Source organism: Eulemur rufifrons, chromosome 1 (genome assembly GCF_041146395.1).
Source record: "Eulemur rufifrons isolate Redbay chromosome 1, OSU_ERuf_1, whole genome shotgun sequence".
NCBI lineage: Eukaryota > Metazoa > Chordata > Mammalia > Primates > Lemuridae > Eulemur > Eulemur rufifrons.
The window spans coordinates 75,406,884-75,433,901 of NC_090983.1; the positions used below are offsets into that span (position 1 = coordinate 75,406,884).

At 37.3% G+C, this 27,018-nt stretch overlaps 1 protein-coding gene across 1 annotated transcript in view; it reads right to left on the minus strand.

The window, feature by feature from the left end:
* Nucleotides 1-785: 785 nt before the first annotated feature.
* Nucleotides 786-27,018, minus strand: part of LOC138387475 (E3 ubiquitin-protein ligase Topors-like) — a 166,468-nt gene continuing 140,235 nt past the window's right edge. The window contains 3 exon segments of the mRNA XM_069474531.1: nucleotides 786-977; nucleotides 979-3,725; nucleotides 3,814-3,928. Of these exon segments, the coding sequence (XP_069330632.1) occupies nucleotides 786-977; nucleotides 979-3,725; nucleotides 3,814-3,928 (3,054 nt within the window).

Below are 27,018 nucleotides of genomic sequence, written 5' to 3' on the forward strand. Positions count from 1 at the left end.
TGGTTTTGAATCATAGCAATTTTTTTTTTTTTTTTTTTTTTGAGACAGAGTCTCACTCTGTTGCCCGGGCTAGAGTGAGTGCCGTGGAGTCAACCTAGCTCACAGCAACCTCAAACTCCTGGGCTTAAGCGATTCTACTGCCTCAGCCTCCCGAGTAGCTGGGACTGCAGGCATGCACCACCATGTCCGGCTAATTTTTTCAATATATATATATTTTAGTTGGCCAGATAATTTCTTTCTATTTTTAGTACAGATGAGGTCTCGCTCTTGTTCAGGCTGGTCTAGAACTCCTGACCTTGAGCAATTCACCCGCCTCGACCTCCCAGAGTGCTAGGATTACAGGCGTGAGCCACCACGCCCAGCCTCAATCATACCAATTTTTAAGAAGAAAAATAAAGACTGTCCAAAGGGATTCTCCTAGATTATAATGCATTTCCAGAACAACTCTCAAAAAACAAAATTCCATATGAAATCACTTCTAAAATTTATTTATTTTTATTTAAAAATTTTCCTAAGTTTTAAATAAACTGCTAGCAATATCATTTTCTTCACTTAAAAGTGCATATCTCTGAGCGTGGGACATAAATTTTTTTTGAAGGAATATGAATGTAACTAATTAACACAAAAAAGAAATCACTTCAAATATTTAAAAGGGGAAAAGTTTTTCACCAATAGTAATCTTTAAACAGACTGTAGTAGATGACATTGTTCCTATTTTTCCTTTTCGTACCGTCTGAATTCGCAATGAGTAGCTTAAAACTCTCAGTGAGCAGTTTTAAAATTTATCAGTGTCCGCTAAGAGACACTGACATTAATCAAGTCCATGGAGATGGCAAGTGCCGTGATGGCTGAGTTCAGATAGATGGGCTGGTCCCCAAATCAGAGGCAGGTGTGCTCTCTTTTCTTATATCAAGAGTTGGTTCAACTGAACTTGCTGGGGGTGGAATATTATGTACAGTTTTGCTGGCATTACTCAAAGTTGTTAGTAAGTGCAGTAATATCACATTCCTTGTCCAGGACACCAAATTCATCTTCTCTTGTAACTCCATCTTTAGTTTCAAATGGTTCTGAGGAAGGAGCTTAAAACTCAACTTCTAGAGGGTCTTGAGGTCCATTATTGTCCCATTCTGCATCACGTTTTACTTCACAATCCTTATCACTATCACTGTCGTGGATGGTAATTACAACTGGGGACTGCGAAGTACTGTCTCCCTGGTGTTTCTTCTTTTTCTTTTCGTGAGGTATAGTTGTGTCAGTAGCTTCTCCTTCATAAACTATCTCTACGCTCCGGCTCCGGGCCCTTTTCCTCCTCTTGCGTTTTGTCTCTGTGTCTGATGACAGGCTTTCTGAAAAGCTGTCACTCTCATTTTTGTTGCTTTCATCCAATTCTGAGGAAGATGTTTGGTAATCAGTATGCTTTACCTTAGAAGCAAATTTATAAGATGCTTGAGCCACTTCATTGGTACTCTCCAAATGCCGTGCTTTGAATTTCCGTTTCCCTCCAGGTTTTTCATTTTTCCCCTGCTCAGGCCCTGTACGTGAAGTCGTTGACCTGTTACTAGGCAGGCTCCCTGATCTGTGCCTTTCCTTGTTGTAATATTTTGTTTTGCTGGGATTAGTTTTCCCCCTGGTATTTTTTCTTAAAGAAAAGGACTGACTTCCAGATTCTGGACTTGAAGATTGGCTGGAACGATGGGCTCTGCACAGAGCCCTCCTCTTGTCAGATGATCCGTAGTCAGCCCTGTCCCAGGTATCTCCACTTCCATAATCACGTCTTAAATGATAATGATCTCCACTTCTGCTCTGTGACCTTCCCTTACTGTGATCACTGCTATGAGATGGTGATCCGCTTGTGCTTTCACTGCTTAGAGATAGAGTTTGGGTGCTGTTAGACGACCTGCTATCTCTAGTTTTGGATCTCTTTTTGTCTCTTCTCCCTCTAGGGCTCCTTTCCCTGCTTCTGGATATTTTTCTTTTCATTCTTTTCTTCCCAGGATGCTTTCTAGGATGGTTATCACACTCACTTCTACTCTGGGAACTTGAACCTGCACTTCTTGATCTTCCCCTTTTCTTGTTTCTAGGGCTACATGGAGAATGTAATCTGTCTCCGCTCAAAGATGAGCTCAAGTCTCCAGGTGATGACGATGTATGTTGTTCCTCTTCCTCCTTTGATGAATCAGGATGACCTTCATTCATTTGCTCATTGTGTCCAAGGAGAAGGAGTGGAGATGAGCATCTAATAAGATCGCTAGCACCAGAACTACAAGGCTGGTCTTGCTCTTGTGTCGCCACTATCTCCCCTTCCTCCTGAGTACTGAACTCCTCAGAATCAGAAGACAGTTCAACAAGTTCTGGGGTCCTCTCAGCTAGTGGTTTAACAACCCCGACAATGACACAATCATCTGAAGAAGAATCACTGTTGTTATTCAAGTCCTCATCGCTTTGTACTCCTTGTATCTGAGACATGGCTCCCCCTGTGACCAGTTCTTCGTCTGAACTGCTGGAATTATTTAAGAGAGAAGACATAGCAACATGTGCCTGCTCTGAACTTGTGTAAGATGGTCCCGGTGTTTCATCATCCCATGGTGCCTGACTAACAGTGGCTGCGTCAATGTCTAGCTCTTGGGTCCCAGACTCATCTGGAGATACGGTAATGACTGAAGAATCAGAAGGGCTGCCTTCTTCACGTGCAGGCGCAGGGTAATCATAATGAGCGTGTTGGTCGTATGCCTCCATGTGAAAAGGAGATCGAGCAAAACTGATAAGTTCATGTACAAAATGCTCGGTTAGATGAAGAAAAAATGGTCTTAAATCCGACACAAATGCCTGGCTCTCCAAAGCATAGCGAGTAACATTAGTCATGATGATGAGTTGGATGATATCCACTGAAGGTTCGCGAGCTCCTAAAAGAACTATAAGTTCCCGTCTTACCCAGGGGTCTAATCTGCGCAGGGAAGCTGGATTTGTACGGAAAAATTGAGTTGACATTTCCGTAGAGCTGCCACCATCTTCAACACTTGTAACTCGAGCACCAGCACGATAGAGAGCTCGTCTAAAATTGATAGTCTCTTGTTCCTGAGCTGTCAGCAAAGATATTTCATGGACAGTACTTGGCCTGGCTACTACAAACAGACTCAGCAACTCAGGAATTGCGACATCCCTACCTCTTGTCGAAGGGCCTAACACTTCAAATAGAACGCCAGTGTCTGGCGAAGTTGTTCCTCCGTTCGCGGGACCACTAGGTACAGAAACGTTTCCTGGCCTTGCCCCAGCTGTCCGGGAGCGACGTGGCGGAACAGCAGAATCATCATAGGAAGCCCTTAGGACATGCTCCTCGAAGTCATCATCTGCCCTCACAGAATGGAAAACAGAATCAAAGGGCTGCTTACACAGTGGACACTCAGCTTTGGTTTTTGCCCACTCCCGAATACAGCGAAAGCAGAACTTATGCAAGCAGTTATTTGGGTAAGACACGTTATGAAATCGATCCAAGCATATAGGACACCGGGGCTCGGGAGATGCAGCAGCTGCTCCCGGCTGTGGGGCTGTGCTAGTGCCAGCCCCGGGTGAAGACTGGTCCATTTTAAATGCCTTAGCGCTTATCTCGGAAGTTGCCTGCGCTGGGGCGCTCCTGGCAAGCTCCGGACAGTCCAGGAAGCTAAGTCGGCGTGTACAGGATCCGCGAAGGTGTTCCCGGTCACTTCTCCGCGTACCGGGGGACTTCTCTGGGTACCTGGGGACTTCTCCGCGTACCCGGGGACTTCTCTGGGTACCTGGGGACTTCTCTGCGTACCCAGGGACTTCTCCGCGTACCCTCAGAAGCCGGAGCAGGTGGGGGCGCTTCACCCTCCTCGCAGGAGGGCGAGGACCCCAGCAGCTACTTCGACCCCCAACACGGTACGATTTTTCTGGTTTTCTCCTTTCCTCGCTACGAAATCTAGGTTAAATTTGAGGTTACAACCCTCAAATAATACCTGAAATGTATAGAGAAAGAACGTCCGCCTAAAGCGACCCGTTGCCAGCCTCTACTAGTCAGGCGTCGACTGAGAGTGCAGCAAACATTCCAGAACTGAACGTGCGCTCGTGTGCCCGCCCGCCCTGCCTCGGGCTTAGCTTTTCACAATTGCTGCCGCTCGAAGCACAAAACTGATTGGCCGGTAGGTTATGGCGGGTAACGCGCGCCACGTGTTTCTTTTTAGAAGCATCATTTAAGTCACCAAGCTATTGCGTTCTCAAGGAGCATAGGTTTCTTGAAGAATGGCTTAATTAACAAGGATTCCCACAATCCTCTGTCACTGTTACAGAAAATAGTGGGTGATATTCTTGTTTATGCCAAAGATGAACATACAAATGTAGCTATGGTCTGTGGGAACAAATGCGGGGTGCAACGGTAATTCTTTAGGCATTAGATGCCGGTATAATGTTTAAACTGTGGATTACTTTTCAAGTAAATTTTGAAATGCACACGACAGCACATGATCCTGCATTAATACCACACTGCAGCTAGGGAGAAAAGCAGTGGAGGAGGCACGGCTATCTCTAGGCGGCGCCTTGGCAAGTCTTAAGGCCCATCAAATCAGCTTATAACCTGGTCTATTACATTGTTCGTGTTATTATTGAGTTTTGAGAGTTTTTGTATATTCTGGACATAAGTTTTTTCTCAGAAATGTAACATGCATATGCATATATTCCTAGCCTGTGACTTGTCACTTCATTCTTTTAATAGGATCTTTCATGTAGAAAAAGTTTTTTTTTTTTTTTTTTTTTTTTTTGAGACAGAGTCTCACTCTGTTGCCCAGGCTAGAGTGAGTGCCGTGGCGTCAGCCTAGCTCACAGCAACCTCAAACTCCTAAGCTCAAGCGATCCTCTGTCTCAGCCTCCCGAGTAGCTGGGACTACAGGCATGCGCCACCATGCCCGGCTAATTTTTTTTTTTTTCTATATGTATTTTTAGCTGTCCATATCATTTCTTTCTATTTTTAGTAGAGATGGGGTCTCGCTCTTGCTCAGGCTGGTCTCGAACTCCTGAGCTCAAACGATCCGCCCACCTCGGCCTCCCAGAGTGCTGGGATTACAGGCGTGAGCCACCACGCCCGGCCTAGAAAAAGTTTTTTTTTTTTGAGACAGAGTCTCGCTCTGTTGCCCGGGCTAGAGTGAGTGCCGTGGCGTCAGCCTCGCTCACAGCAACCTCAAACTCCTGGGCTTAAGCGATCCTACTGCCTCAGCCTCCCAAGTAGCTGGGACTACAGGCATGCGCCACCATGCCGGGCTCATTTTTTCTATATATATTTTTAGTTGTCCATATAATTTCTTTCTATTTTTAGTAGAGATGGGGTCTCGCTCTTGCTCAGGCTGGTCTCGAACTCCTGACCTCCAGCGATCCACCCGCCTCGGCCTCCCAGAGTGCTAGGATTATAGGCGTGAGCCACCGCACCCGGCCGAAAAAGTTTTTAATTTTAAAAAAGTTCAAATTTTTCGTTTTTTTTGTGGGTAATATTTTTGGTATTTCCAAAAACTCTTTGCCTAACCTAATGTCATGCAGATTTTCTGTTATCATTTTTCATCAAGGCTTGTGTTCCTTAGTGGAGACAGGGGAAAGGGTTAGGCCCCTCTGGCACAGTTGTTTTCCTCACAATACACACTTAAGAGGCTCTTTCAAACATTTCTGGGAATGTACCATATGGGGTTTACAAAGGAACCGCCTGCAAGAAGACCTGGTCAATTTCTATGGCCCCCACAGGTTTCACAATGTCCTGCCAGTCCACATTTAGCCTTTACCAATTTTTCAGCTATTTTATAATCGCTTATCTTTTCTCACTGTACATTTGCTCACTAAACCAGGTGAGTAAATGGTCTCATCTCTTTCTTCCTGCTGGTACTATCTCTCCTGAAATGTTTGAGACTGTTTCCTGGGCCTCAGCCCTCCAATGGATTCAAGAAAAGTACAAATTTGAAGTAAGTCCGGCTCTTTTACTTTTCTTTCTTTTTTTTTTTTTTTATTTCAGCATATTATGGGGATGCAAATGTTTACTTACATATATTGACTTTACCCCACCCGAGTCAGAGTTTCAAGTGTGTCCATTCCCTGGACGGTGCGCACGGCACCCATTAGGTGTGAACAAACCCATCCCCTCCTCCCCTCTCCAATTCACAATTGCAAAGATGTGGAAACAACCCAAGTGCCCATCTTTTTCATTGCAAGTGTAGCGGTGATTTCCTTTTAACTCTATGCCTCTGGACAGAAGCGGGCATTACATCATCGGGATCTTTAAGAAACTGAATAGCCGATTTCTAATAAATGGAAAAGAGTAGTCAAGAAAATGTTTAAAAATAACAGTGAGGCAATATTTTTTTTTAAACATTATATTATAAAGTTACATATTGTATTTTCAATATTTTACCTTATGATACAACTGCCCTAATTGAAACAGTGTGATTTTGGTACAGAAATAAGCAAGACAGATCAATGGCACAGAATTGATTTTTCAGAAACAGAACCTATAAATTTGATAATTTTATATATGACAAAAGAGATAATTCAAATCACTAGAGACACAAATTATTTACTAAAAGATTTAGGGAAAATTGACTATCCATTATAAATATATTATATTTTCTATATTATAATATTTACAATAGATTCTAAATATGCTAAAGATCAAAATATAAAGAAAATAAAAATAAAGATATTAAATATATGAAATTGTAGGACAAAGTTTTTATAATCTTGACATGAGAATGGCCTAAGGAAGACACAAAACATAGACACTACAAAGGAAAAGACTGAAAATTTTATTGAACTAATAATTCAAATTAAAAACATCATAAATAGGGTTTTAAATCAGTGACAAGGCAAGAGAAAATATTTTCTTATGTTTCCTTTCTTTATAGTACTCCACAGTTCAATAAAAAATTACAAAATAGCCAAATAAAATTATTGGCAAAAGATGTAAATAGGCCAGTCACAGAAGAACTAAAATAACCAATCAACAAACAAAAAGATGCTCAACCTCCTCCTAATCAAGAGAAATAAATAAATGAAACAATGATGAGATTCTGGTTTTTACTCATAAGAATGACAATGCTTAAACAAGCTTATAAATAATTCTTGTTAATGACAGTCTAAGGAACAGAGCACTTTATATACTGTATATGAAAAAGTGTGTTTAAACTGCTTTTTAGGAGGTTAACTGAACGTATCTATCACAGTTTAATATAGTCATGCCCTGGCTTCCTTGGTCACAAGAAACAATATCCCGTTTAAGCTTGCTTATGCAATTCAAGGAAATTATCGACTCTTTCAAATGAAAATTGAGTTGAAAGAAATTCAGCAAAAAAATATTGACTTCACCTGGGACTTGATCTGCATGCACTCCATTTCTTACTGATTCTGAGTTCTCCCTTTTATCCTATGGTTACTGCCTCTTGTGATCCTAAGATGGTATTAGGATCTGAATTGTGTCCTCTTCAAAATTCATATGTTGAAGTCCTAACCTCCAGGACTTCACAATATAGCCATATTTGGAGATAGGGTCTTTGAAGAGGTAATTAAATTTAAATGAGGTCCTTAGAGTGGGCCCTTATCCAATATGACTGTTGTCCTTATAAGGATAATTAATAAAAGGGGAAATTTGGACACAGATATATGCAAAGCAAAGACCATGTGAAGATACAGGGAGAAGACGGTCATCTGTAAGACAAGGAGAGAGGCCTGGAACAGACCATCACCTCACAGCCCTTAGAAGAAACTAACCTTCCCTGCACCTTGGTTTCTAGCATCCAGAACCATGAGAAAATAAATTTCTGTTGTTTACCAGCCTGTGGTCCTTGTTATGGCAGCCCCAGGAAACTGATACAGATGGTATCTGACATCTCCCAGGGCTCAATTGTTCCTGTATATGTGCAAAAACGAGTAAGTATCTCATAATTCTCATCAAAATTCCTGAGTTTTATTTTGAATGGAACAGTTTTAAGGTACACGTCATCTTCTAAACCCATTATTGTTTTCACCATCGGTGTTAGATGGGCTCATCGCCTTATTCTAAGTCAGAGGCTCCACTTCTGTCAGAGTCTGATCCCCAGACCACAAGTGGTGGAGTGGGCTGTGAGAGCCATTGCAAATGGGGAGCAAGGAATGCAAGCCAGTAAACGTCTTCTCTGTTTTTTGACCCGCAACCACTTTTCTCACTAACTGAAGGAAATACTGACATATGTGTCCAAAGGGCCCATGTAAGCTTTTTTATTATGCCATTCTTTTTTACAGTGTAAAATTGGAATTCATCTCAATGACCGCCAGTAAAATAATGACTGGCTAATCTGTGATAAAGCCACCGAATGAATTAGCATGCCCTCTATGCAAATGTTAAACAGAATGAATTGGATTTACATGCTTTGAAATGGAAAGATCTGCATGACCAAAATGAAAAATGTGAGTTCTGGACAATATCTATAGTTGGGTAATAGTTACAAGAAAAACAAACAAAATGTTTCTGTATGTCCATCTAGATATTTATATGGAGTTAAAAAATATCTAAAAGGATATCCACCTAACTGGCAATGATGGTCATGTCAGAGGAGGGGTTCAGGATAACAAGGATCGATTATGGGGACTTTTGCTTTATTTGTGGTTTTTGGCTATTTTTGAGAATACAGTTGAGTAGTTATTTGTAAAACTAAAAAATGATACAGTGCTTAGTTTCATGTCTGGAATATAAGGAGTATTTGGCAAATGCTAGGTATCATTATTATTATTATTATTAAGGATAGGTGGGTACTTCCCAAATCAGATTTCTGCCAATGTATGTATATAAGAGTAGGGAAAACAGTGCTTGGCAAGTGGGCCAGGCAACTGCATTACATATGTGTGTTATGTTTACATGTGTGGATGTAAATGCACACCTCAAGTAGAGAAAGTCCCTCACCTATTTGGTAACAATGATTACCACTGTGTCAGGGCAGGTAGCATAGAGGGGGGAGAAAGGTGGCCCCCTATGGTATTCTTTTAATTTTTAAAAAATATGCATTACTTTGATACCATTTGAAATAATTAACCTTATATTTCTGTAATTCCTTGTTTGCTTCTATAACCTATATCCTCATTTACTTAAAAACTAATCTCAGCAAGGAAGAGCGATGTGCAAAAGCATTAATTTGAGCCCTGTTTGCGTTCCTCTATTTCAGGCTATTAAAGGAGAATGAGGATTGTTTGTCAAATTGGGACCAGCTGGGATTCTTTGGCTGTCTCCCAGACGCGACTGTGAAGAAGCGGATATTGGGTGCTCTCCCACCTCGTCAGGAGCAGCGTTCTCCTGCCTGCTCTTGGCACCCCCTAGCATCCTGTGCCCTGCTAAGGTGTTAACTGACAACTGACAGATTTCACTAAGAGCCTACTCTTCCCAGTAGTATTTTCATTTCAGAAGTTGATTTAAAAACTTAAAAAAAATCCTCTGACATAGGCATAGAGTTTTTTCCCTACCGCCCATAAATATGATCACAACTCTCCCATCTTTAAGGCAAATAATAAGCAAATGCTCCCTTGACACCTGAGATTCCATTAGCGGCCATCCAGTGTTTATCAATTTTCAAGCAAAATTTTCAATAGAATAGTTCATTGTCTCTTCCACTAACCTCCCAAGCATTACAACTCTAATGTAATCTGGCTTTCATCTTCTCTCCTCAAATTGCTCTCTTACAGATCACCATCATTAAGATGTAATTGCCAATGCTAGGGACTTTTCTTCAATTTAATTTAGTACTCTCTAGGAGAGTGGTCTTGCCACATTTACTATAGTTTTTCATTTGACTGTTTTTCTGTCTCCCCATCTTGGTGGCAAACTTCTTTGTGTCTGAGTCTCTGCCTCATCCATCTTCATCTCATTGTTGTCTTGCACAACGCTTAGCCCATGAGAGTGTTTACAATATATTTACTACCTGATATCTGCTGATGGACTGAATGCTTTGCAAGGCCCAGTGTTGGTCACCTAGTCGGATTGAATAAAATGTGTGCAGAGGCACAGCAGGTAGTGGAAGTGTCAGATGGGGGAGGGATATTGAGCAGTTTAATTCATCCAGCAGTCTTTCCATAATACTTCCCGCCCACTCTATAGATTGGCTCTGATTACAAGAATTAGAAAGATATAAAGGTTCACCTTGGCTGGGCAGAAACCAGAATTCACTGAGGTTTGATGGAAAGAAAGGAGTGGCATCTCCATGAGAACACTGGGTAAAGCATGGGATGAGAGAGCAGGAAAGAGTTTCGTTATTATCAGTTATGCTAATAACACCCCAAGGCACAGGCCAGGCAATCTTCCATACTGTAAATACACATAAATATCTATCTAAAGCAATGAAAGTGGAGATGGCCTTTAGTCACTTTTAATGACATCTCTAAGCAAGTCCTGAGCTCTGCTGCAGAGATAGGTATAGGATCTCAGCTTTGAACATGAGTTTTTAAAAAACCGTAGTAAAAAATATCACTTCTGAACATTCTCCCACCCCTCATACATCTTCTTTAAATTGGCCAGGCTCCTCTTGTTTTTGTCTTACTGTAGTGCAGATCCTGTTTTAGGGGGTGGGAAGGGCTAGTGAGTCAAGGAGAAGGCAGTAGACTTCCCTAGGTCTGCAGACAGGTGATAAATAAGCTAAGCTGCACTACAGGAAACTTTCCTTCTGCAGAACACCTCTGAAATTAGACAGCATAATTGTAAATAGAGCCTGCTCTGACTGTAACAGAAACAAAACCATTGTAATAGAAATGTGTCATAAGATCAATGTCTTCCACTTCTAAAACAAACATCTTGGCTGTGCCTCTGTGTTTGTTTTGGCTTTAGAAGCTGAGTCCTTTATCAAACAGTAGGAGGCTATTATCTGGTGATAATGTATTTTGATTCTATTGTTGTTATCCTAAAACTGGTTTCTTCTGGGCCCATCCTTCTGGTATGTTTGTTTAATGACATGTTTAAAAATCTTTGTAAGAGTTGTATTAAAATGACAGATATTTTATATTGCCAACATAAACCACAATCTCCAACGCTGATGATAAACTCCAGTTCTGGCCTTGGCTACTGTAGGCTTTGAAGCTCTTAGCTGCTTTTCAAATGTTGGCATAGTTGTCAATCATCCTGTATCATACTTATAGTTTGTGTGAGGAAGCCATTTGTTAAATTGCAGCCTCCTAGACTCAAAGAACATTTACCAAATGCTTTCAGATAAAATGCCATCTTATTCTGTAAAATACTGAGAAGCTCGCAAGGGGAAGAAATACCTGAGGGAAATAGCAAATTGCAGGAGAGAAAAATGCCATAACACATTTCTCTATTCTCTATTGAACTTTTGATAAGAACTGAGAATAGCATTTAATTCCCTTCTTTTCTATGTGTGTTTGTGTTATTCATTTGACTAAATAAAGCTCTTTGCGGGCAGGGAACAGATACTGCACTGTGGTCTCAGGGTTATAAAGGAATGGTCACCCTACATGGTGACTCACTGCAGTGACTTCCACAGCCTTTTCCTCATAGTCTACCATCCTTTCCTCTCCTTTTGAAAGACCCTACTCTTCTCTAAAGCTAGAAGGTCTTCTAAATTATGAAAGAATAAATGGCAGAGATTGTGAAAGCCCAGTGAATTTTCCTTTTTTTCCTCCTAAAACCACAACCAGTCTCTTGCTCCAGAATTTCCTAGTAGCCAGTCCCAGCAGTCCCATTATATTTTCATAAATTCTCTTTGTACTTACCCTTCTCATTCTGTTATTTTAGTCAAACATGCAGAAGACACAGACTGAGGTTTCCCTCTGGAGTGCCGACTCAAATGTCTATCATTGTCACCTGTCTTTTACCCTACAGGACCTAAGTTAGTGGTTCCCAACCAGGGGATATCATAAGTGCACTAAGCAGTGTGTGCATCCTGAATGACTAATATATATAGCAATACATAATACATCATAATACAGCTCCTGCAATTTGGCTATTTCTCCTTGAGAGCTTGCCAGTATTTTACAGAATAAGATGGCATTTTATATATAATATAAAATTATTTATTCATATGTCGTTTTCAAATGTATGTTTGCAGTAGTTGAAATAATACATTACCAGTTAATTGCTTCTATGTGCAAAAGTAGAAATTGCAAATCACCTTGCAACAGAGTTCTCTAATTATGAAAGGATTTACTTGAGTGATTCCTCTTAGGTAAGCAGTTGCTAGGCCAAAATGTTCCATTGTCTTGGGGGAATCTTGCACTAGAAACACTTTTGGCCTCTGGCCTCTTGGTTTTTAGAGTTAGCCTTTAGGAAGAAAGATGACCAGAAGCTAGGCTATTATTTGAGAGTGATAAGTGTGAGATCCTAACCTCTTATCCCTGAGATTAGAAGTTAGGGGAACCTACTTGGGTGGACAAAGGTGACTCAGTCCAATGCTAGTTGGTGCTAAAGGATGCCAAAAGTCCTAGAGAGGATGTCACTATAAGAGAAATTGCTGGCAATCAGTTGTCAATATGGATCCAGGTGTTTTTATAGGAGATTAGAGCTAGAGCAGCATGTATCTGAGCTAGAATGTACCTGTAAGTCCTGCCACTCTGGAGAATAATGACTGAATGTACTAGGAGTCTTGTTTGAGGAACCCTGGAGGAAACAGAACAGCAAGGGCATCACTGCACACTACATTAGTGTTCCTTGTACCACAGAGCATCATTGTTCAATAGCAATCATTCAATAGCAGTAGGCGGTGATCATGAACTGATAGGATTTTACAGTTATTGCTCTACTTGGTGTTTCCGAGGAGGTCTTGGTATCTTTTTTCCAAGTAAGACCCAGCATTATTAATAGGATTTAAGGAACTTTTGCTAATAGAAGCCCACGGAAATTTGATGGTTAATTGAAAAAACAAAAGGGTTATTTCTATGTTTGTATCCCAAGCTTATAAAGTAGGTAATGCCACTTGAATATGGATATTACCATGAGTCCCAATACTCAACATTATTTAAACACATTACTGAATACGTAGTAGGCTTTTGACATTTTGTATTTCATTAATCAGCAGATATCATGTAGGAGTTTGAGAGTTTTTCAGTATCTAAAAGGAATACCCATTCTCACAAGGAATTACTGAATTAAGAGGACTTCATGTGAGTTTTCCCCATTGTTCCTACTGATCAAAACTCTTAACACATATATCAAAAAATGCTGTACTTGATCTGGGGGCAGTCATTAAAGAAAGGTCTGGACTGTATTTTACTGCTGCTTTGAAACAATCATTGGGAACTTGATCGTCTTTAGAGCCTTTGGAAAACAGAAAGAGGTTAACAGGTAGTAGGTAACAGTTCTGGAGGCTAGAAGTCCAAGATCAAGGTGTTGGCAGGTTTGTTTTTCTCTGAGCCCTCTCTCCTTGGCTTGCAGATGGATTCTTTCTTTCTGTGTCCTCACATGGTCGTCCCTTGGTCTGAGTATGTCTGTGTCCTAATCTCCTCTTCTTACAAGGATACTAGTCATATTGGATTAGGGTCCATCCATATGAGCTAATTTTGCTTTAATTACTGCTTAGAAGACCCTATCTCCAAATGTAATCACTTTCTGAGGTGTGGGGGTTAGGACTGCAACATATAAATTTTGAGGGCTGGAGACACAAGTCAGTCCATAACACCAGGTAAGACCGAGAGGGGTCCCTAAATCATGACTACAACAAGATCCCAGGATCCCCAGTTTATCCTCTTATTGGGACTTGGTGCCAGGTAATAAGCTCCTAATAGCCCTGAAGTCCCTGAAATCCCAGCTGGTACTGCGTTGGGGTCGGGCTGTTCAGCTCCTGTTGGACAGTGACAGAAGAGGGAGATAACTAGAGACTTAGAAGAGTCACTGGCTCAGGCATACTGAGTTGGAACTGGAAACCAATTTTAATTTTGAGAGACTTTTTGATGTCATGATCAGTTTCTTTTAGATGATCAATTTTCTATTTCAAATATGTAATTGGTTAAAATGGCCTTTCTTGGGCTGGCTATTTCACACAATAACATTGTATATTTTCTTGCTAACTCAAAAAAAGACAAATAAATGTTAATGATAACCTAGTCACACGTGTAGCCTGCTCATACATTCTTTATTTCCCCCTCAAGGCCTATTATAATGCTTCTTAAATATGTTTTGATTGATTCCTTTTTGGTTCAGAGAGTTTTTGTAAAACATCTTCAGGTTTCCACAGGCTGTGCCTAAATGTTTGTCGAGGATGGTCAAGTTATACGAAAAGCAAAACTGACTCCATATATTTTATTTTAATTCTGGGAGTCATGATCACAGTTAACTAGATTGAGTAGAGACATAATCGACATAGATTCATGAATTCATGCAAGAATCCTCGCAAGAAAATGATTACACTTTTTCCCTTAACAGAAACAGCTGGTGTCAAGATGTGGATGGCTGAAGTTTTATTTGGATGACAGCGGTTGGTATAACAACTCTTCTGCTGCTTACATTTAACATACCCCATACAGATGCCTGCTCCTGAGAGGATAGCAAGGCTGAGTCCTGCCATGGGAGCCTCAGACTCCACAGAGGCAGGGACACTGGGAAAGCCACTCTTCTTGGACTGAAAGGAGTCTGGGTTTTTTCTCTCAATTAAATCTTCTCATTATTTATCCATTTCTAAGATTTTAATAGAGAATATCATTATTTTTTCATCTTTACTGAAGGAATAATGTGAGAAAATTGGCAAAAAAAAAACCACATTGAAATGAAGGTTGAGTTAGACTTAATGAAGAACATTTCTTAAGATGTTGAATGCTTTTACTTTGGTTGTAGCGGAAAAAGTTTTCTTCTTATTTTAAGTTTCTTGGGAAAATTTACTTTTACAAGGGATTAAGTAATTCCCTGGCTGGAATAAGAGCCTAAGGTATTAAAAGTTAAAAGACCTTGCCTTCTGGATCCTTTATGGACCAGAAGAATAGGAGAATTCCTGATAGTAATACAATGAAGTGGCTACTTGCCATCTGCTATTTTTCATACATTATTTAACTTGGTTCTTACAACTCTCTACAAGGCCTATTCTTAGCTCAATTTTTACATTAAGAAAACTGATGATCAGAAAGCATAAATAATAATTTTCCCATGGTCAAAGAGCTAACGTGGTGAATCAAGAATTTGAACCCAGTATGTCTGGCTCCAAGGCTGGTGCTTTTAATCATGCACCTAACTATTGCACTATTTATAACGTCACAGCTTGCCTCCAAAATGTCTCTTTAATCTAATTCTTCCAGGTCTTGATTACTTTAGAAATAGAAAATGAAGTGCCTTTAGCCTCTTTTGCCTACTTTTTTCACACCGTTTGGCTTCATAATCTATATAACTCACTAGTTCTTGCTTTGTACCCATTTTGAAGAAGAGGAAACTGGGCAAAAAATAAGGCTTAGAAACATCTGTTGAGAACCCAGTGTGCTTTGTCATTCATTTGTACTTTATCTGATACACATGACCACTCATCAGTCTCATTTAGAGCAGCTAATCTGCACAGTTTTTAAATATAAATGTCCATTCCCTTAAGTAGCTGTTCTCTTCCTAATTTTTAAAAAAATAACATAATCTATTCAAGTAGATATTTCACAAGATAAAAAAATAAGTATATTCATATCTTTGTTTTAAAACATGACAAATGGGTATTTTTTTTTTTTTTTTTTTTAGTTTTCATGACCACATGACGAAAGATAGCACTAGATTATGAACTGGATTACAAAGAAGCAAGATTGGAATTTAGCAACAGGTTTGTAAATCTGGTTGCTAATTTGTATATATACGACAAGGGCCAAGGCCATGAAAATTTGTAACTCAAAGATAGAGCCTGTTTATTCAATGATATTATTTACAAATAGTAACATTTCAATTAACGAGAAGGCTTGAAAGATGGAGGAGTGCTTATTAATGGACTCTCCTGTCAAGTTTAAGATTATCTATTAAGCTCTTGGCTTCAGTCTGATGATGCTATCATGAAACTTTTGACTCTTCTCTTTTATGATTGATATCTTGGAGTATACTAGGCTAATTCTCTAAATAGCAAAGAGCACGTGAAATTTAAAAATTCAAGTGATATCAGTTTCCCAACAGAATAATATAAATGGAACATACAAAATATACCTGCTTTTTAAATGTGTCCCTTCCTTGGAAGTGCCTACTCCACTTGGTTCAAAATGAGTGGCAGGTGGTAAATAAGTAAGGTGATTGTAGTAGTACAATATTTGCTGGCGGTACTGTTAGTATTTTACATAGCTTTGGGTGACAACAGCTTATGGAGTTACCCTTTTTTGGTATATTTATTTTTAATAGTAACTTAACCCGAGAAGCAAAAGAGGGGCTCAGATCTTTAAAATTACAGTAACTATATTATTAATACATATTTTCCACATTCAACCCACCCTAACTTATTTCTGCCATCACTTGTGAAATATCCTCTTTTGATGAAGAGTCGGGGGAAGGAGTAACATCCTTCAATTATCTGTAATTATGAATGTTAAGATGAACTATTAATTGCTAATAAATGTAGATTTTTGTAGCAAACTTAAGACTTTTTTTTTTTTTTTTTTTCTCAAAGCATTTGTGAGACTGCTTAGCTAATTGGAAGGAGTCCTGGACTGTTGTTGAAGAAACTTCTCTGAGATCTTCGGCTTCTTCTACTTATATGTCTTTCAACAGAAATAAAATCTCTCCAAACCTCCATTCCTCTTCTGTAACACAGGAATAATGATGACTATAGCAGAAAAGCAATGTAGGACAATGTACACCTGTACCCAAGTATTCTTTTCTTGTAAGATGTTGGGTTATGTGCTCACCCTGAGACAGGCCAGTAAATACACCACATAGAGGGGCTTGGTATATGAGAGGGAGAAGCCTGATTTTGTTGACATAGGGAGAAATAGATCCATTTCTCAGGACAATGCTTACATTAACCAAAATGCATGTATTTTTTAAATAAGAAAAGATGATGAACTGATTTATAATGAGAAAAACTGTCACCAGAGCAAGAATACTGGCAGTTGATTTTCTTTCTGAAGTTCAAGCCTTATAGGGAATAAAATCCTAGTAAGAAAATTGCTTGAGAAACTTGAGAACAAAATAAGGGAAATTGGATGATGTGAATGGCATAATTCTAAGACAATCTGATGTATCTATCTCAGAATAATGATGGTTTTATCATTGCAACAGGAATATTGAAGATACATTAACACAATCCTTTGTGTTTATCTCCATATTAAGGTTGGCTTTGCCAGTAGGACTGAGCTATGGCTAAGGCTGTTGGTTATCTTCTCCCAGGAGGAATACTCCAATGAAGTCTGCCAATATACTATGTGACTCTTCAGTTTTCATATTGAATGACTACCCATCCTCTTTACAGTTGATGCTTTCTTGTTTGGCTTTGCTAAAACAATTATTCAAGTTTTTGTCCCATCTCCAAATCCAGGGATCCATTTCTTTTTCTTTTACACAAGTTTGCCTACTTTTACTCTAAATTAATTTTAAAATTTAGTTCTCATAAGTTATCTGATTTTCTCTGTTTTCCAAATTCTTGGTTTCATTTATAACAGTATATTCCCCACACTATAATTATGAAAACTAGTTTATATAATGCAACTGAAAACAGTACAGCTCCTAGAAATTTTCAGACATTCAATAAATGATGTTTGTGCCGTTAGTACAAATATCTTCTCTGAAATACTTTTTCATTTTGTTGTACATTTTTGTTGGTTATAGGTACCATAGCATACAACATTTTCCAGATCATTTCATCCCAATTTCGAACAATTGTTCTCATTTTCAAATAGTCTCTTCCTTTTCTTCTAAGCCAACAAACTATCCTAAAAATTCCATTTTTCAGCAACTAAACTGCATCTCCCAGATGCTCTTACACCTCTGACACAAAAAGCATTTTTTCAGACTATGGTACCTGATTTCTAGTTACAGAAAATATTCTGTAGGACTTAAAGTATGCATAAAAGAACTCTTTGTTATAAAATTTGAAGTTGTATTTGTCATAATGTCAATTCATAACTTGTATTACAGCAAGATATAATTACTTAAGTATGGTAGGTAGTACTTACCACTTTTCTGCTTTGTATTATAGTTTGTTGTCAATGTAGATATTTTGTTTTTTATATTAACCTTCAAGTTCCCTAAGAAAAGGGACAATGTCTTAGATCTTTGCTTTCCCTAGTTACTTGGTATTAATAAATATGTATTGAACAATAGGAAAATACCCAAAGAAATAACCAGATTCTAACACCAAGGAGGATGAACTTGATTTAGGAATGCTTCCTTTTTTTCATGATAGTTTTTTTTTTGAAAGTCACATCAATCAATGTATCAGCATAAAAGATGCACCACTATTCCAGAAATATGCTTCAATATGAGCATCCTTCTCCCAGCTATCTCTAGTCTGTATTTCTTGTAGAGATATATGTTAGTGAATTGGTAAAACAAGTTAACTGAAATCAGTGAAACATCTGATTTGTCTCTTTGCTCAGTTGGTTAATTCTGGTAGTTTCTATGGATAAAAGTCCTTCTTATATCACTTTGTAACTGACTTAATTAGGGTCCTATGTAGGCTTCAGGGTAGAAAGTAGGATTTTCCCAAATCTGAATCCTAGTCAGGCATATTTTGAAGACAGTCTATGTAGAATAAGTCACAAACTTTTTGTTATAAACATTTATAATTCCTTAACTTTTTCCTTTATGCTTATATAGCCACATCATCATTGAACCTCTGAGCTACAAATAAAGTTTCCCTAATGAATGAAGGAAGCACTCTAGATAGTTTTCTCTATATTCTGCATGAACACATTTAATGATGGAGAACCTGCTCCAACAAAAGCAGCTTTACAGAGCCCAAATTTGTCTCTCTGTAATATCCACACCTTGGTTTCCTCTCTGTATTCAGGCAAGTGTAACATACATTTTCTTACTTCCTTCTTAAAATGTCTTAAAATATTATGTGACTTGCTACAGTAAGGATGGCAGTGAACCAAATGATAACCCTTTTCTTGGTCTCTAAAATTTCATAAGATATCATCACCCTGTTTGAATCTTTTTAATATACAATGATATGGAATGACATTTTCTTGTGTTTTCACATTTTTAGGTCAGTGACATTCCATCTCTTAATTAGTGTTCTGTTGTATTTGTATGAATATAGATGTGCTCCTCTGGTATTTTACTGATGCTTAACTAAGAAGATCTTCCTAAGATTTTTAAAACATTCCAGTTTTCTTCCTTATCTTCTTGTTTTTCAATTTTATTAAAATTTACAAAATTTTTAAATGTAGCGTAACTACAGCTATGATATATCCACATAGTCATTAATGATAAGGGGTCAGCAGAGTTTTAAAAACATGTCTGCAAGTTCTTTGGCACCACACCCATCAGAAGTGGAGTCTGATTCTTTTCCCTTTGAACAGAAATAGAGTGTAGTGGAAGTGATGCTCCACGAATTCTGAGATAAGGTCCTAAATGGCAGTGCTACTTCAACTTGGCTCTCTCTTGGGATACTTGCTCTTGGAACTCTTGTTCTAAGAATGGAAAAGAGACCCTTATTATGTAGTGGTGAAAAACTTAGTGACATTATCACCCATTGTAATGTGAAAAATAAATATACTCAATGAGCTGGATGATCTGAGGAGATTTCTAGGCATGATGTTGAAGATGCCACCTGATTTATTCTAGCTGCCTGTAATAAAATGAGAAAAGAACTAAAGAAATAAGAGCTTAAAAATAAACTGTTAAATATAAAGAAGCCAGGACTTGGGTTCCAAAATAAAACAGTTTCTCATTCCCAACCTCTCCAGATGGTAAACTATTCTCAAATTAAGAAAAAGCTTTCAGGCAAAGATCAAATCCAGGGCACTGTCAGGAAAACATGGTCTAAAAATGACTTTGAAACACTTTTCAAGATTTTAGAAAGATTTAAGGTGGTGCCTCATGTACCTTTTCAAACAGGAAAAAAAAAAGGCTATTTAAGGACCTTAAAAGCATAGGTCTCAGTTTCCCTCCATTAAAAATTAGGGATTCTAATAATTTCTAGGGCATTATCCCACAAAAACTTAACTGGGAGCTTAAAGTAGAGAAAAGTTACTTCAAAACAATTTGTGTGAATGACTTTTGTTTAATGGAGTGAACCCTAAAAATGATTCATAGAAAATCCATAAAATTTTTAAGATAATGCTACTAATGGAACCACTGCCAGCTTAGACTAAAAGGGAAAGCAACAGTATGAAATGAAAAAGAGGTCATGGTGCACACAAACTTCTTGGGAAGGAAACGGCAGAGAATAGTATTCAGCTATAATCATGGATTTCATTTTAGGCAAAAAGAAGACAATTCAGACAGTGGAACCCAGGCCCAGAGGATGAAAGAGCCATGGAGAATCGCTGCAAGGTACTAGGACTAAGCTCCAATCAAGGAACTGGGAATATACGCTTGGCTGGATTTCAAAATTGTAGTGGATCACGACTCTTGGGCATCTCCCATTTTTCTTTTTCTTTTTTTTTCTTTCTTTTCTTTTTTTCCTCTATATATGAACATATATATTTTATGTCTCTTCCACAACTGTATGGTGTGTGGGAGGTACACAGTTTATTTTTTTAGTTCACATGTATTCAGATCCAGAGGAAATATATTCAAGATACTATAAACCATATCCAAGATCACTTGAATCCTGTCCTAGACATTGAGTCTGAGGCCGAAGATCTAATAGATGAAATTTTAGGAGAGGCAAGTGTACTTTTCATGTGAAGATAATGGGTCCAGAAGATGGACTCATAATCCTGTCATCAAGAGGTAGAATCTGATTTTCCTATCTTTAAATATGGCTAGCCTTAATGACTCACTTGTAACAAATAGAATGTGGCAGGGGTGAGTTGCATGATTTTCAAGGCTAAGTCATTCCTTTGTCCCAAGTCTTTCTTGAGACACCTGCTTTTGGAATCTAGCTGTCATGTTATCAGGAAACTCAGGCCACTTGGAGAAGTCAGTTGTAGATGTTTCAGTTGATCACTCCAGCTCAGATCTCGGCCAACAACCATCATGAGCCACCGGACATGTGAGTGAGGAAACATAAAAGATGACTCCAGTCACAGTTGCCATCCGACAAAGACAGGAGAAAACCCAAGAAAGAACCATCTAACTGAGCCCAGTTAATCTCTAGAACTGAAAGAGATAAAAATAATAAGTGATGTTCTTTTATGCTATTAAGTTGGGGGTAACTTTGTATAGCTATAGGTAACTGACAGGAGCTGATATATATGACCTTATCTAGAGCAGTCTCCAACACATAGTACTGAAGAAAAAGAAGGCACAGAGGTGAGTATGAGTGTACAGTATTCAACTCGTTATTTTATTAATTTTTTAAAGTATGTTGCTTGAGACTTTCCTTTTGCCTCAAAACAGATACCTATGATATAAAGCTGAGAAAAAAAGTCTTTAATTATTGTACATTCTGAATAGAGCTGAAAACAGATGGGAGTGATACCATCCTGAGGGCTTATCTAGTAAAAGTTGAATGGCTTTGCTATGCTAGCCAGATCGTTATATGGAGATAGTCGGGAGGGTTTGGGCAGGCATCCAAAAATTCATCTCAGCCATGCATCATAAAGTTAGATATGGAATAGTGGACCTTTTCCCTTCCTTCTCATGGGGGAAATAAGAGGGTCACTTCTTAAATCCCTTTCCCATTCCAAATGAAGAGGGCTCAAAGAGATTTGCTCGTAAATGTTCAGTGGCCAGCAAGAAGGGATGATTGGCATGTTTTCCCAATTTGGGCAATCTGCTTATGCAATAGAGTTTCTGATCTGTCCTCTATGCCTATGTGGATGAGAGTAGAAGAGTTTTGGAGAGAGGTAAGGGATTGGAGAGAAGGAATGACAGTAAGCTAGTCAGCTCTCTAGTGTTTATCCTGGCAAGGATGGGTAATATGGGTACGTGGAACATTGAACCATCTTGCTGGTGCCCATCAGTGAAGGAGGGAACTCCAGTAGCAGCAAAATCCAAGATATGTTTTGGGATGCTTGGTAAAGGAGACATGGAAGAATTCAGACTGAGGCCATTGTGAAAGCAGAGGTGCGATATTGTCACTTCTCACTGTGTAACATGTAACTCCCTACCACACACACACACATACACACACACACAAAATGTGCCCAACAAAAGAACCAGTGGCAAATGCATTTGCTATACAGAGGACTTAGACAGACAGACAATGAAAGCAGAGAAGGAGAAATAGCTAAAAATATTTATTACCTGGCTTTTTACAGAAAATCATTCTTGATCCCTGGTCTGAAAAAATTGATATGCCATACTAACCCTAATGAAAAGAAAGTTGCAGTAGCTATATTAATATTAGACAAAATATATTTCATGTCAAAGAATATTTCCAGGGATAAGGGGAGCCATTTAATAATGAAAAATTGGTCAATTTATCAAGCAGACATACAAATTCTGATAATTTATGTATCTAATAAGAACAGAGTTTCAAAATATATGAAAAATATTTGTTATAACTACAAAGAGAAATAAGCAAATCTACAATTATAGTTGGATATTTTCAGTCCTCTCAACATTCATTAGAACACATAGAAAATTAGCAGAGATATTAAAAACATAAACAGCGTCATCAACCAAGTTGATTTAATTGACATTTATAGAACACTTTACCCAATAGCAGCAGAATACAGATTTTTTCCAAGTGCACACAAAAGTTGTCTCAGGATAGACCATATTCTGGGCCATAAAACAAGTTTTAAGTAGTACAAAGCATGCCTTCTGATCACATTGGAATTAAATTATAAATCAAGAAGAGAATGATATCTGAAAAACATCCCCCAAATATTTATTTGTAAAATAAACAACACACTTCTAAATAACCTGCAGAAATAAGAACAAATCAAAAGAAAAAAAGCAAACTATTTTTAACTGAATGAAAGTGAAAACATGATATATCAAAATTCGTGGGATGCAGCTAAATCAGTTTGAAGGAAATTTTTCTAGCACTATCACTACGTTAGAAAAAAAGGAAGGTCTTAAAGACCTAAGCTTGTACCACAAGAAACTAAAACAAAAGAGAAAATTGAACCCAAAGTTAGCACAAAAAGGGAAATTGGAGAAAGAATGGAAATCAATAAAATAGAAAACAAACCAAAGAGAGACAAAAACAGTGACATCACAAGCTATTTTTAGAGGATCAATACGATTGACACACCTCCTAGCCAGATTGATCAAGAAAGGAAGAGAAAAGATAAGAATTTCCAATATTAGAAATGAGAGTAGTAGTAGTCTCTACACATCCTGCAGAAATTAAATGACAATAAGGAAATACCACAGACAACTTTATGCTTATACACTTAAAACTGACATAAAGTAGATACATATCTTGAAGGGCACACATTACTAAAACTCATTCAAATAAGAACTAGATAACCTGAATAGTCCTGAATCTACTAAAGAAATTAAATTTTTAGGTAAAAATATTAATATTTCCACTCCAATTCCATATGGCTTCACTAGTGAATTACACAGAATATTTAATAAAGGAATATTACCAATTCTAAAAACTCTTTCAGAAAATTGAAGGGGGAAAAAAACTCTCCCCAATTTATTTTATAAGGCTAACATTAGCTTGATAAAAAAACAAAAACCTGAAGACATAACAAGAACTACAGACCAATATCCCTCATAGACACAGATGATTGGATTCTTAACAAAATTTTACCAGGTCAAATTCAACAATATTTAAAAATGATAATACATCATGACTAAGGAGGATTTATTCCATGAATTCAAGTTTGGTTAAACATTTGAAAATCAATCAATGTGTTAACAAATGAAAAAGGAAAAACCACATGGTCTTCTAAATAGTTGTTGAAAAACATTTCATAAAATCCAACATCCAGTCATAGAAAAAAAAAAAACCTCTTAGAAAAGTACAAATAGAAAAGAGCTCCCTCAAGCTGATAGTCTTCACAGAGGAGCTATAGTTAACATCATTTTAGTGGTGAAAAACTGAATGTTTCCCCCTAAGGTTAGGAACAAGGCAAGAATGTCCACTCCTATCAGTTCTATTCAACACTGTACTGGAAGGTCTACCTAGTGTAATAAGGCAAGAAAAAGAAATAAAAGGTATCCAGATCAAAAAGGAAGAAGTAAAGTAGTCTTTATTTGGAGATGACATAATTGTCTATAAGAAAATCATATGGAATGAATAAAAAATGCTACTAGAATGAATAAAGTTAGCAGAGTTGTAGGATACTAGGCCAATGTAGAAAAATCAATTATTTTTCTATATACTGGTAACAAGCAACTAGAAGCATTTAAATAAAAATACCACTGATGGTAGCACTAAAAATATGAAGTGACTGGGTATAAATTTGGTGAAAGACCTCTACACTACAGACTAGGAAATGTTGCTGAGAGAATTAAGGATGACCTAAATCAGTTAAAGAGATATATCTTGTTCATTGATGAGAAGATTGAATATTGTTAACATGGCAGTTTTACCCAAATTGATGATCTGTAGATTCAATATAATTCTAGTCAAAACTATCCAGGCTCTTTTTTGTCGCAATCACAAAGTGATTCTAAAATTTATACAGAAATACAAAACACCTAGAATAGGCAAAACAAGTTTAAAAAAGAACAGTGAAGTTGGAAAATTTACACTGTCTGATTTCAAGACTTGTTATAATCTACAGTATCCAAGTATTGATCATTGGAACTGGACAGAATGAACAAAATAGGTCCACACAGTCAATTTTTTTTTTTTTTACTAAGATACCAAAGCAATTTAATTGAGTAAATGATTATTCCTTTCAAAAAATCAGAATAACTTGATAGACATAACAAACAAACAAACAAACAAACCCCCAAACCACCTCATCCCTTAATTCACACTATATATCGTACCATAATTAACTTGAAATGGATCATATACCAAAATATAAGAGTTATGTTTAAAAACTTTCTGGAATGAACATTGGAAACTATCCTAGAGATCATGAGTTTGCCAAAGATTTCTTAAATATGATGCAACAAGCAGGAACTATTAAGGAATAAAATTAAGAAATTGGCCTTAAGCAAGATTAAAAGCTTTTGCTCTTTTAAAGCCAGTGTTACAAAAATGAAACAGCAGACAACAGACTAGGATAAGATACTTGCAAATAATATATCTGACAAAGGACTTGTATCTAGACTATGCAAAGAACTCATAGGTTGATAATAAAAGCACAAGTAACCCAATTTTGAAAATGGACAAAATATTTTGACAGATACTTTAACAAAGATCCAGATGATAAATAAGAATTTGAAAATATGCTCAACATTGATTGCCATTAGAACATGCAAGTTTAAGTTCTACTGAGACATCCCTTCATACACATTAGAATGGCTAAAATTTTAAAAAGATTGACCATATAAAGTGTTGGCATGATTGTAGAGCAACTAGAATTTTCATACACTAGTTCTGGGAATATAAAACTGTATAACCACTCTGGAAAACAAGTTGGCATTTTTTAAAATAAGTTAAACATTCACTTACCATACAATTCAGTCATTCTATTCCTAGGTATTACCCATCATAAATGAGAACATATGTCCACAGAAAGACTCAGTCATAAATGTTCATAGCACCTTTATATATAATAGTCAGAAATTGAAAACAACCCAAATGTCCATCAACAGTTGAATGGTTAAACAAATTGTGGTATAGCCATACTATGGAATACTACTCAGCAATAAAAATGGAAGAACTGTTGTTACATACGATAACATGCAACAACATGGATGAATCTTAAAGTAATTGCACTAAGTAAAAAAAGTCAGGCATAAAAGAGTACATACTCTACAGTTTTATTTTTATAAAATTTTAGAAAATTGAAACTAATCTATAGGGAGAGAAAGCACATCAATAGATGCCTGTGGACATGAGGGAGAGGAGGAAAGGATGGTTTGCAAAGGGATCTGAGGGAACTTTTGGGAATGGTGGATATGTTCATTATCTTGGTTGTAGTGGTGATTTCATGATTGTTAACAAATGTCAAAGCTCATCACATTGTACATTGTAAATGTGCAGTTATTGTGTCTCAAAAAATTTCTAATTTGGAATTACTAAGCTTTTTTAATCAAAGGACAAAATTAAAAGAGTTAAAGGGAAAGCTACAGACTGGGTGAAAGTATTTGCTTATAAATAGAATATATACTGTGTTCCTAAAAATAAATAAGAAAAAAATACAGGTGACCCCCTTTTTAATTGGACAAATATGTAAATAGGCACTCACAGAAGATACTCAAATTTTTAATAAATATAAAAAGTGGCTCAGCCTTATTAGTTATCAGGGAAATACAAATTAAAACTATAAGGAAGACACCTAAAATTAAAAGAATTGACAACACCAAGTCTTGGCAAGAATGTGGGAAAATTGGAACCTTTATACAGTGCTGGTTTGGTTTGGTGTTTATTGTTATAATCACTTTGGAAAACTATTTGGCAATATGTACTAAAGCTAAACATACATATAACCTATAATCCAATAATTTCAGTTCTGGATATTAACCAATAGAAATAAATGTTGATGTCTACCTAGAGACATGTAAATAATTTTCATAATAGTTTTTTTTTATCATAATACTAGCCTGGAAATCATCAAAAGCTCAATTAATTTTAGGATAAGTATACAATGGAATATTACATGGTAATAAAAAATAATGAAATACTGTTCATACAAGGGCATAGATAAATTTCATAGGCATAATGTTGAATAAAAGATGGATACAAAAAATGAGTACTAGATTATGCCATCTATATGGAATTTTTGAGAACTATTGATTACAAGAGGCTAATAGGAATTTTATGGGATCTGGAAACAATCTATTAATAGTTACGTGGCTTCATAGTATGTAAAACATCATCAAACTGTACATTAAAGGCTTTTTGCCTTTTACTTTATGTAAATTATATCTCATTAAAAAAACCTCCCAAAAGTATAACTCTCTGCAAGTTTAAATGCCTCAGA